We start from the raw sequence: 12,168 nt of genomic DNA, 5'->3' as shown, positions 1-12,168 counted from the left end.
CCATGCGAACTATAAACAGAAGACGACCAACGAAAAGTATACTGTCAGTCGCCGGTGACTGACGCGGCCTTGATTTTCATTACTCATAGCATATTATGCTTTATTATTTTTATTCGTGTTTGATATCATTTTCATTAGAAAAATCTCACCAACATGTTAAAAAAAATTTCAGCTAAAAAAAGTAAAAAAACTATTATGAATTGCGGAGCCCTGAAATCTCGTAAAGTAAACCGACTGGTGTAGCGTTACACTCTTGACTGACTGCGAGCGAGATAACATAGGCGCAGCAATGACGCAGCCTAGGCGTAGGACCATCTATACCGACACTTGTAGAATCCAAACTGACTGACACTTGTAGAGAATTTACTGTATTCGTTTCATTCCATTTCAGTTTCAAATGCAATCTGCTCTTGCACGCACCGATTGTGTTTTATTTTCATATCGGACACGAACTTTTGCAATCATCCAATAGATTTGTGGCGACCGCCACGGAGGGGCCCACGTACTTAGGCCTGGCGACTCTTGGCCCTCGAGGCGAAGAATCGAGAGATGTTTTTCCAAACATCTCCGAGTTTCTTCGTCCTCGAGGACAAGAGTATCGCGCCCCCACTTCCTGGGACTTTCCCAGGGAAAAGGCACGAGGCCTTTTGTCGCGGACCTTCTTTCTACGCGCATCGTATCGCCTTATAGTCGGGGCCACGATATAGCGAGGTCGTAAAATCGGTTAGGCGTCAAAGTAAACATGTTTTAGCTGCCGGGACCCGAAAATTGACAGAGATACGAGCAGATAAGTACTTGAAACCATTGTCAGGACCGTACGAAAAATTCAGATAAGTACTTGAAACCATGGTCAGGACCGTACAAAGAATTCTTCTATCCAGCGAAAGTCAAACTGATTCTAATATATTTACTGAAAATTGAGTTCAGCTAGGACAATTTAGGGTTTTTTTCTTCTGGGAAAAGCCGCATTTGGAAGTACGGTTACAAGATGCAGATAGAAAATGCAAAAGGATTGTGTAGCTTTAATATTAACATATTTTCCATTTGTAAATGAAATACCATTTTCTACTTGAAGTACCAAATCATATGCTACCATTCGTTTATTGTTGGAACCCTCAAACAGACTGCAACACACGGCCTTGAGTGCCGCAACATCAATCGATGCCGATTCTTGAGAGTTTAATTTACGACCTCGCTATATCGTGGCCCCAACGGTGTTTCATTTATCCTGATAAATTGGAATATATCATTAAAAAAGACTGAACCTATCAAAAAAATGTTTGAATAAAAGTTGTTTGGTACGAAGAGGGACACTATATGGTGCACATTACTTTCCTTTCAGGTCGAATGATAGGAAGAAATTTTGAAATCAAGTTCATTTTTTTTAAATGGAACCATATTTTTCTTTTTCATTGTGTGATGGCATTAAATATGTATACAACGAATTTTGTTGATACAAATTCAACGACCTGCCATGTAAGGTAAATTATTGTTGCAAGATGTTATAAATTCATCAGATTCTAAGAACTCAAACGAGCCGGAGTCGCTGGCTAATTAGGCTACACGTCATGCTGTAAACAAAAATCAAACTCATCTCCCGTTATGCTTTTCACGTTACCAACGTAAACAAACCAAGTTTATGTAAGAAATGCGAGATTCCGGCGGCAAAGTGGTGGCCTGGAATTTGTCACCCAGGAAGAGAAAGCGCGCGGGTACCTGAGGGTCCCATAAACCGAGCCCTTTCCCTGGAAAGTCGAACGAGGGGGCTCCAACGGCTTTTCGGAGCAACGTGGGATACGACGCGGAAAGGACATTCTGGAAATAGCCGTCGAGCGAGACGGACGCCGGGAATGCAACGTGGGATACGACGCGGAAAGGACATTCTGGAAATAGTCGTCGAGCAAGACGGACGCCGGGAACCTTAAGAATCGCTTAGGAATACAGAATAAGTTATTTTTGGGATACCGCACTATCTTGACTTTAATTCTTTGTTTTCGAGTGGTGCTTACAGAAGACTCACTCTCGACGACGAAAACGCCCTCTTGATTTTCGATTTAACCATCGAACGTTCTCCGTTCTTTTCGAGGTTTTGTGACTTCCTGTGTTCTATGTGCTCGTGATCTCTCGCGAACGAATAAACGTATGAATTCCTTGACTTTGAAATTTTCCCCCACCATACGACTTGTGATAAAATAATTTGCACCATATGGTGTCCCCCTTCATATCGAACAAATTTTGTTCAAACATTTCTTCGATAGGTTCAGTCCTTTTTAACGAGATATTCCAATTTGTCAGGATAAATGAAACACTCTGTATAATAATTGTCATCCGTTATAGGACAAAAATTGTTCAAATATATTTCATATTGCGTTATTACGTCCGGTGTGTAAATTATCAGGCGCCTTTTCTTTCCCAGTTCAAAATTACAAGAAAAAGGAAACATTTACTTTCGCAAAGATATTTATTTGTCATCAAACAGCAGCGCCGACGATCATAATCAGCAAATACAACTTTCGAAACTCTTAAACACAACAGTTTGTGCATATGGGAATCACGAAGTTGGCCAGATAGGTCCAAATGGACCCAATTGTCCGTACGGCCCGAATGGAGGTGGGCCCCATCTCCCCCTTCCCGGCAACCAAGGATCCACTCTATTCCCGTAGATATCTGGTTCGAAATTGCCACATTTTGGAAAATTACGTGGTACCGGAGGCAAATCACGTAGTTCCCCAACTTGTATAACAACCTCCATACCAACTATTTGATGATAGACGAAGTGACAGTGGAACAACCAAAATCCTGGATAATGAAAATTATTGATTTTCACCGATAATAATAGGTGTTCCTAAGAATTTCATCTTGACCAAATTTTAACGTTGACCTTACAAACTACTTAAATAATGTTTTTCTTTTATAAAATTATCAAAGATACTCTATGTTGAAATTTTCAGTCTTCGTTAAAATTTGAAAAGCGTGAGTAATCGTGTAAAGTGACACTTAAAATTTTTCTATTTTTTCGCTGAACAAATTTCTCACGTACCTGGATTGTTTGCGACGAATCGAAGCACAACGTATCCGTTGTTCGGCACAGCAAGGGTGTCTTTACCAGGAGCAGTATCCAAATTCCTCTCTATCTTTCCCTCACTATCGAGCTGTTTCACGTAATCCGTCGTTATCACGGTAGCGTTCCCCGTAAACGAGTAAGGACCAAGCGGTTGACCCATGCTCACAACTCTAAACGCGTATCCATGCAAATGGAAAGGGTGCGATAATTGCTCGACTTGAGCTGTAATTGTACAAAATTTCGTTGTAAAACATGCGTTGATTAAAAAAAAAAAAAAGAAAAAACAGAAACTTTTCGAAATATCTCGTAAATCTCTTCTGTTCTATCACGTTCACCGCGGATCTTCGTCCTGTGTGGTACGGTTTTCATTGAAAATTCGCTACGTGCTAATTGTAAGCTGTTTCCATTATTCTTCCACCATTATCGTCGTAATAGGCATTAACCCTTTGCACTCGAAGGTGATTTTGCTGTAGGAAATGTTGCAAATCGGATCTTCTTTGAAATGTTTTAAAACTAACGTAGAAATAAACTATGCGATTTTATTTAAATATTCAATGCATTCTCTATTTCGCTATGGTGAAGAAATTCATGGAGGCCCATAGAACTGCTCTCTGTCTTCATTCATTATTTACCAAGTGAGAATTAATGTCGCTTCTCAGTCGCCACTCGATTGCGAAGGGTTAATCGAGCTTTTGTAGGGTAGAACAGTAAAATATAACGAAAACATGAGATATTTGTCTCGTACCGCCGAATAAGAAAGTCCAGTACGGAGTACGAGTGCTGAATACTCTTTTGCTAGTGTGAACTGTAATTCTTTTACACCGAATTAAATAACACACGTGTATTCTTCATAGATAGCTAATTAAGACACGTGTATTCATCTCGTGTAAAGATAATCGTAACCACACTACGCGGGAGATCGAAAAAATTGACAACCTCATATGTGCGCCCGTAATCCGCACGGACAGCTTTCGCCGGACGCATATACGCGTCCATAGCACTCGAAGCGAAAATCGTGTGTTATCGCTCGTAACAGAGACGTCACTCTCCATTTACTGGCAAGTGAACGTGAAACAGAAATTTTACCAAAAATTAACCAAAGAAAAATGAGAGACTGTTCACTAGACCCGTCTAATTCGAAAACCGTCGATTGTAAAGGTCAATAACCCCTGAGTACCGAGAAACCGATGAATCGGCTAGGGGTCGACAACCCTTGAGTACCGAAAAGCCGATGAATCGGCTAACTCTAGATAAAGTGTTAAAATGTCTACAGGCCACAGTCGTCCTGTACCGCCAAATAGTAAAAAAGCGAAAACTTTTTACTAAAAAGGTAAAAATTGAAAAAAGCTGCCGCAGTGAACGTGTCGCAACATACTCGAGATTACTCACATGTGTCGATCAACACAATTTCCACCAGAGAGTTCAACGCAACCTTTAACAAATGCGTGCACTTGCAATTGCTGGAACAGCCACGAGGTAAATTCTGCGAATTGCAGTACTGTTCCGGAGATACATCGCGATATTGTGAAAGTGGCGGTGAAGGTGGAGATATGTACTCTACGCCATCTAGCGTCGCAGAAACCGAAACTCCTGGCCCTGGAACTGTACATATATGTTTGTATGAAAAATAATAGTTCGTAAATTGTGAGAGAGAGAGAGAAGAAAAGAAGAAAAATAAAAGTATCGTAACAGAACTATATAGAAAATGTCACCTATAAATTCAGCGTACTGATTTGGCTGATAGATCTCTTGCTGCGTGTAAGCATGGAAGCCTATAGGTATGACGAATTGATAGTCAGCTTTCGTTTGACGCACAATCCTTCTGATCGGTATGGCAGTCTTCACTTGATTGATACATATCGCTGTAGGATTTGGAGTGTTACAACTGACATCCAATGGATTCAAAACCTACCGTTGAAAGTGTGTAGGAAAGATTGTTCGAATGTATTGTTAAAAAGACATTGAATGAATGCATTATTAAAAGAAACTTGGGTCAAATAAGTAAATTACACCTCTTGTCTGTTTTCGATTCAGAAAGCGTTACTTTCGATGAATTTAAAGTTTTCGCTTGCTGTGAAAAAATTTTTATATTTGAATTAAAAGATTTATCATTTTATTAAATTAAGGTGAAAATGCGCAAAGGGCAAAAATTAAGGTGAAAATGTGCCAAATGTCGCCAAAATCGTAGTGCGAGGAAATATTCACATCTTACGCTTACAGGCTTCAAGGTCATACTGGAAAATTACGGAAAATCGAACGAAAATTTTTTGAAACCGAAATTCGAAAATTGGTTTCTCGTCACAGCAGGTGTTTACAGATACTGGGTGACTATTTTGAAAAGTAACAGCTATCTAGTTGTCAGTTTACGTTAATCTCTAATAAAAAAGATTCTTTTCATTCCTCCGTATTTTTTTTTTTTTTTGTTTTTTAGAAAAAAGTGTAACTTATTTATTGACACACCGTGGTGAACCAATAACTTACTGCTCCTACAGGAATACCAGTGCTGTACGTGGGTCTACTTGATGCAGGCGTACCAGACGCGTTTACATACTGCAGTATAGCCAGTTGTTGAATGCTTCTAGCTTCACAATCGTCCAGTGCACGAAGTTGTATCCAATAAGAGCCAGGAGTTTGATTAGTGTTTATGACAAAATCGTATCGTTCACCTATAGAAAAACAACGTACGTTCTTTTTAGACAGGAACACTATTGTATTATTGTATCGTGGTTACAATTTACTACGAGGAAAATGAATCAGTGTTATCGTTTAATTAACACATCAAGATTAGGATGTTGCTAAGGACAACTATCGTATTCGTGTAAATGTCGAGAATTAAACGCACAGTAGTTAATCAGATGAACCAATTAACGATTGTTTAAACGATTCATATTGCACTTATACCTGGAAACGAAACAATGGAATTAACAACTAAGGGTTCAATATCGTTTCCATCTATAGCGATAACGGAGAGATTATGATTTTCGACAGTTAGTTGTCCTGGACAGGTGGCACAGAAAGAATTAATTAACCGGATACGATGACGTTTATTTGCCTCCACAGTGATCACTTCCAAGGAAGTGTTTGTAGTAGTGCCATTGGCATCCTGCAATGAAAATATAATTATTCCAAAAAATGTTATTTCAAATGTCAGTCGTTTAGAAAACAATTTTTTCTTAATAATAAAACCCCCTGAAAGCAACAAAATAGAAAAAGAAAAGAAATTGCTCCAAAAGATATTTTAACTCTTTGAACTCCAAATTTTTTTTTAAATTTTCTTTCCAATAACTCCCTGTTATTTTAAGAATCTTATTCGAAATGCACTTCAAAAGACATTTTGGTCGATAGGAACCAATTTAAACAATCTTTTTTACTAATTATATTGAAAATAGCATTAAGGGTCATATGTATGTGTACCTATTGCTCATCCAGGTAAAAGAAATATTGCAAAATATAATACATATTTAAACTGGCAATTTAAAAATTACTTCATTCATACCTGTGAATGAAACTAACGTCGAGTCACACTCGACAAAGGAGTCGAAAGGGTTAAATGTCAGTCATTTGTAAAATAATATTTTCTTAATTAATAAAATCCCATAAAAGCAACAAAACAAGAAGAAATTAAATCTTTCGATTTTCATATTAGTATCGATTGACGGTAAAACGTATTTACTGTAAATTGCCCTTTTCCATTGATCAGAAATGTATCAGGATGTTGCCCGGTAACACCAGCATTGCGACCTGGATATCGTTCAGTAGATTCTTCGTGAAACCAATCAGCGATAATTATCACGTGATTAGCCAAATCAGTTTCGAAATATTTTCTACTTGGATCAGTTTCTACTGGATCGCGTACGATCAAGGCACCGTGAATCCCGTCCATTTTATTCAATCCTGTATGAGCGTGCCAGAAATGTGTACCACTGTTCTTCACCATGAATTGATATCTATAATACCAAAACTAAACTTAATAATTCTAATATTTCCACTATCGCTGATAAGTTTAATCGCGCAATGCAAAAGTGCTAGAATTCATAGAATTATCGTCTTTTTAATCTAACATTTCGAATGTTTCCTTCTAATTATACGTAAAACTAAAGCTATACGAAAAAACTTTTTTATATAAAATACCTAAAGGAAGTTGCAAATATTATTGGACATTGTGTTAACTGTGGTACACCATCGTAATATTGATAATCCTCTTGGAATACTCCATGCCAATGGATTGTTATAGCATCTTCTTTAACTTTATTCACGACATCTATCACAAGGTAATCTCCTAAACAGACCTGTATACTTGGTCCTGGTATCATTCTGTTCACAGTTAAAGCCATGCGTTGCACACCATCGGTAGGTACACATTGGCAATTAGGGCAAATTGTATTGCTAATGTTAGGTGTGCATAAATCACATGCTCTAAAAAGAAGTAACACGATCAGAAAAAATTTCATTTTTAGAAAATTTTTTATAAATCTTTGATATGTGTAAAATGAAAAATTGGAAAATCAAACTATTCTTATGATAATAGTTATTTACAGCTATCGGAGAAAATTTGATTTTTAGAAAATTTTTTATGAATCTTTGATTTACGTGAAATGAAAAATTGTAAAATATGAAAATGAAATTTTTCATCATACTTACTGACCACTAACGGGATAACGTTCAATTACAAACTTGTAGTAGCACGTTTTTGGTTTATCCGTCAAGTGACAGGTACGAGCACAGTCGAAAGCATCCGACAAAGATGTATCTCTGAGAATTTTATCACTCTGACAAGTGGTCCTATTAATTGGAGGCATACCAGCAAGTCCAGATACATAGCCAGACACTATTTTTGAACTTTGTGTGTTACATGTAACTATAACTAAATTTTAACAAACACAGTGAAAGTGTTAGTGTTGTACAATAGTTATGTGTTTGTAATTATCAATTGAACCTTATATATTTATATTTAAATTTTAATTCATGACGAGAAAATTCATTTCTATTAGATTGTACTTAAGGATAATTTACAAATCACGAATTATTGTATAGATGTCACAATTCGAGTAAAAAATCACTTATCCGATCTATTTATTTTTGTCTCTTCGTGGTTTTGTAAAAAAAAGTTTGAAAATATATATACTTTGTTCTGTTTATCAATTACCGAATGAAAAATAAAAAGTAATCGTGAATTGGTATTTTAACAAAATTTTACGAGACGAAACGATTTTTCAGTCATCAATTAACTATGAAATATTTAGAGAGAGAAAAATATTGCACACCGAAAAAAATAAACGTGAGGCTTGAAAGTATTTTCCAAGTGGAATTCATGATGGCACGAGCACAAGTCATACTGCTCTACATTTCGATTTTGTTCTTATATATATAATCATGATTATTTAAATATTTTCTTCCGGAAAATATTTGATTTCAGAAAAAGAAATGCAAATTACACCTCTTATTATCTTATCGATAACGTTAATTGCTTTTTCAACGCGTTTGGTTAAATCAAGTGGAATTTCAGCTGAATATACATGATTTCCTTATTTAAAATTGCATTATGGAATTTGCAAAATTCAATGACAAATCAAGGTGACACATACAAAACATGTTTATTCTTTTCAAAAAGACATAAAACCATAAACCAATGACATGACGATTCTAAGGAATCTGCTAGTTTGTTGAAAACAATGATAAAAGTAATACACTTATGTATACAACCTACGATTAATCTACGACTCGATTTTAATTACTATCGATATAGTTGAAAAATACCATGATATCATTGTATTCAAAGTTACACGTTAAGGTTATGATTAATTATTTTATTCAATTTAGCATCTTCTGTTTTTCATTTTGTTACTCAAAATCTAACAATGAATGATATTATTCTTTTGCGATGTAATTCTAATATTATTGAAAAATGTGATTATCACAGGGAATATGTGAAAACAAAACGCAACATTATTCGCCTGTCAGAATAGTATTTGAAGTATTTTACATTTTAAACACTTTTGAATGGAAACTACACATGCTTTTAAAAACATTTACTGTGTTTCACTACTATCTAGTATGCACCCTACTCCTAACAAAGTTGGCTGCATCATTAATTAAATAAAATATTTTCCCAAATCATTGTTCAAATAACACTTTATTCGTTTAAAAACGTTAAACAGATTACAATAATTTGAAACTAAAAAACTAGTTTCAATCGTTAAAAGTTATTTATTAAAATGTTGCAACAAAAGTAGCATTTGTATAAATATTTGAAACCAAACATATGATGTCAAATATTAATTAGTAACTCATATTTCTTCTGCACCTTCTTTCTTCTCTTTATATGTATAATATAATAGAGTTTTATCTTTTTTTTTCCAGAGATTTTTCCAGAGCAAATTTAAAAGAACAACTCTTTGCACATACTAAACGAAAAAAAAAAAAAAAATTGAAATACAAAGCAGGAAGAGGAAAATACAATACATCACATATTCTTCAAAATAATTATTTATTGAATAGCAGAATTTGCATTCATTTGAGACTTTTCTTGTATTATTTGCTCGGCATGATATACTTTCCAACAAATAAGGTAATCTCTAGTAACTTTAAATAAAGTATAATAGTTGATCACAAGAAGCAACATTATCGATAGTGCTTGATACCAATCGGTTGTGCGTAATAAAATGAATAATTGTGCACAGACAAGAAGAAGTTGTAAGCCCAACAATGAACAAAGTAACATCGTGGGATTGCTAAATAAAGCCTGTATAAAAGAATTAAAGTATGTGTTACATTAGATACATTTTCACAGCACAATTATAATCGGAATAAAATTTATGGCGATATAGTTATTCATAACGTACATAAAACCTATAATGATTTGAATTTCCTGGTTCTGCTACAGTGCATAAACCTTCTGAACGATAGATTTCCTTATTGTGCCGCACAACTGAACCATGAGGCCACAAAACTGAATCATTCCATGCTTGAGCATATGTATGGCTATTACGATTTTCAATTTTCACCCATCGACCTAAATGTAACGCCGCTCTATGTAGAACATCACAGTACCTAAATAATTAGGGTATTCATCAAATTTCTGGAAATGAATTTTTTAGTACAACATTCAAATAATAAAATCTCCACAACAGCACGTACACATTTCATTCAACCATACAATAATAAAGGAGTAAACATTTTACATACAACAAATACATACCTGACAGGATAAGCATGTGAAAAGTGAGCACTTATTCTTCCAAGCCAAAACATAATAACATGTTGTACAACCCATGATACATTAAAATGTAAATGTTGAGGTACAAATATAATGGGTGCAATACCACATACATAAGCACTACTAGAAGATGCAAATAAAGCTCGTTTCAGACGACGATTGAAATCAGATCTCAATGTTGAAACTTCTGCTCTAATTGCGGATGCATTTAATGAGCAATTATGTAAAGGTTTATCTGCACAAAAAAGAAAATGATTTAAACCAATAATTTATATCAAAAAAAGGTGCTGCACTTACACCAAACATAACAAAATATACTGATAAACTTCTGAAACAAAGTAGATACAATAAACAAAATTTCTATGTTTGTTTGATTGGTATGTAATATATATATATATATTGTTTTTTGGTAACCATTTCATAATAGAAGTATATTATATTGAAAATAGCAATTATAATAATAAAAAAATACAAACGGATAACATAAGTAAAAAATCTTCATTGAATTATGCCTTTCAGCCATGTGATAAAGACACCAACATAATATAGTCATCACAATAAATAACAAAGTTATCCTGAAAAGAATAATATACAGAATTACTCTGAAAAATATTATGTATTCTATGGAATAGTATACTGTAGAAAAGTATACCTCATAATTTTTTGAGCAGCAGGTAACCAACGAACTGGTGATGAAACATCAATGACACGACGCAATAAAGAGTAAATAAATTGTCTTGCAACCATAGTTGTTATAAATATAAGTAGATAAGGATCTATTAAATAAAAATTCTGAAAAATCAAAATCACATATTTTTAATAGTGCATGAAAAATATATGTTAAAGAGTATAATAAAACAAAATTTAAACCAATATAATTTTTAATTTAAGCCAATATAAAATTCTTTAAAACACATACCATGCTATAATTATTATAAGAATGGGGTAACCACCAAACAGTTCTATATAAATTAAGCATTTGTAATGAAGCTGCAATAATTGACACAGCCAAAGACATAGCTTCAAATGTTAAATGACCATCAACAGGTACAATTGGTATAGGTACATGTTTTGGTACCAATGTTTTTATTCCACAAATTTCTTCTGATTTCTTATCATCTGCACCACTTCCAGGTGTTCTTTCTCCACTATTACTTCGTACACCAATATTTGAAGGTGTAGAAATGTTAGCTTGGGATTTAGTCTGTCCATTTCTACTAGTAGTATTACGTCTTCCACCAGGCATAGTGTATGAGTTTACATTTCAGTTATCTTTTTGCAAACAATAGTGCTTTATTACTGTTCTTATTAATTTTTACTTTAATAAGTTAGTTTTTAAATAAACAATAAGTGAATTTAATATCAATTGAATTATCACACCAAAGAATTTATCAGTTTTTAATTTTGTTCAAATTACATAAAACATAACATTCCATATTCTTACAAATCTCTCGCATATAATTTTTAAATACTCACATTTAAAACCATTTAGGAATATTAGTATTATATGCTAAAATTGGCGATAAAGAGGTATTGACAAATCAACATAACCAATGATTCCACATATACACTAAATTTTTTATTGCAAGTTTGTTTTTGTTTTTCACACAGATGAAACATATACATAGATTTATCCCTTCGTAGAATTACAAAACTAGAAGTGAAATTACTAAAGTGATATGTAGCGCACCCTACACACAAAGCAGATAGATTATAAAGTTTACTAAAGAATATATAATTGTAGATGTTATTAAACTATTTAATGTCAACAAAATTACAAATATGCCAGTAACCTTTCATACCTATAATTATCATATTAGTTTTTCCACTCTTCAGCAATATGTATTGCCTACAAGATTTATACTCATTTTTTCAGTTTTTTAAAAAT

General features: G+C 34.2%; 2 protein-coding genes across 2 annotated transcripts; both read right to left on the bottom strand.

Annotated features, from left to right (window-relative positions):
- Positions 1-2,455: 2,455 nt before the first annotated feature.
- LOC108578462 (laccase-like) lies at positions 2,456-8,378 on the bottom strand. The gene is made up of 10 exons (XM_017941809.1): positions 8,329-8,378; positions 7,706-7,928; positions 7,196-7,480; positions 6,738-7,011; positions 5,966-6,167; positions 5,546-5,730; positions 4,777-4,972; positions 4,454-4,666; positions 3,041-3,286; positions 2,456-2,799 (listed from the first exon to the last, which is right to left on the bottom strand). Exons 1-10 carry the CDS (start codon positions 8,375-8,377, stop codon positions 2,552-2,554), a joined length of 2,121 nt encoding a protein of 706 aa, XP_017797298.1. The 5' UTR covers position 8,378; the 3' UTR covers positions 2,456-2,551.
- A 1,173-nt stretch (positions 8,379-9,551) lies between these two features.
- Positions 9,552-11,806, bottom strand: LOC108578466 (transmembrane protein 39A). The gene is given in 8 exon segments (XM_017941813.1): positions 9,552-9,806; positions 9,907-10,114; positions 10,263-10,519; positions 10,521-10,608; positions 10,757-10,855; positions 10,933-11,072; positions 11,200-11,552; positions 11,757-11,806. Coding segments are annotated over 7 exon segments (1,374 nt in total). The 5' UTR covers positions 11,527-11,552; positions 11,757-11,806.
- Positions 11,807-12,168: the final 362 nt, after the last annotated feature.

This window comes from Habropoda laboriosa, unplaced genomic scaffold (genome assembly GCF_001263275.1).
Source record: "Habropoda laboriosa isolate 0110345459 unplaced genomic scaffold, ASM126327v1 scaffold59, whole genome shotgun sequence".
NCBI classification, from domain to species: domain Eukaryota; kingdom Metazoa; phylum Arthropoda; class Insecta; order Hymenoptera; family Apidae; genus Habropoda; species Habropoda laboriosa.
This window is presented reverse-complemented; position numbering and strand designations above follow the sequence as displayed.

Coding starts and splice junctions, on each gene's coding strand:
- LOC108578462 (XM_017941809.1), bottom strand. CDS start 8,377: ATGAATTCCACTTGGAAAATACTTTCAAGCCTCACGTTTATTTTTTTC. Junction 7,481..7,705: donor CGTTATCCCGTTAGTGGTCA/GTAAGTATGATG, acceptor ACTTCTTTTTAG/AGCATGTGATTTATGCACAC. Junction 5,731..5,965: donor TTCCATTGTTTCGTTTCCAG/GTATAAGTGCAA, acceptor GTTTTTCTATAG/GTGAACGATACGATTTTGTC.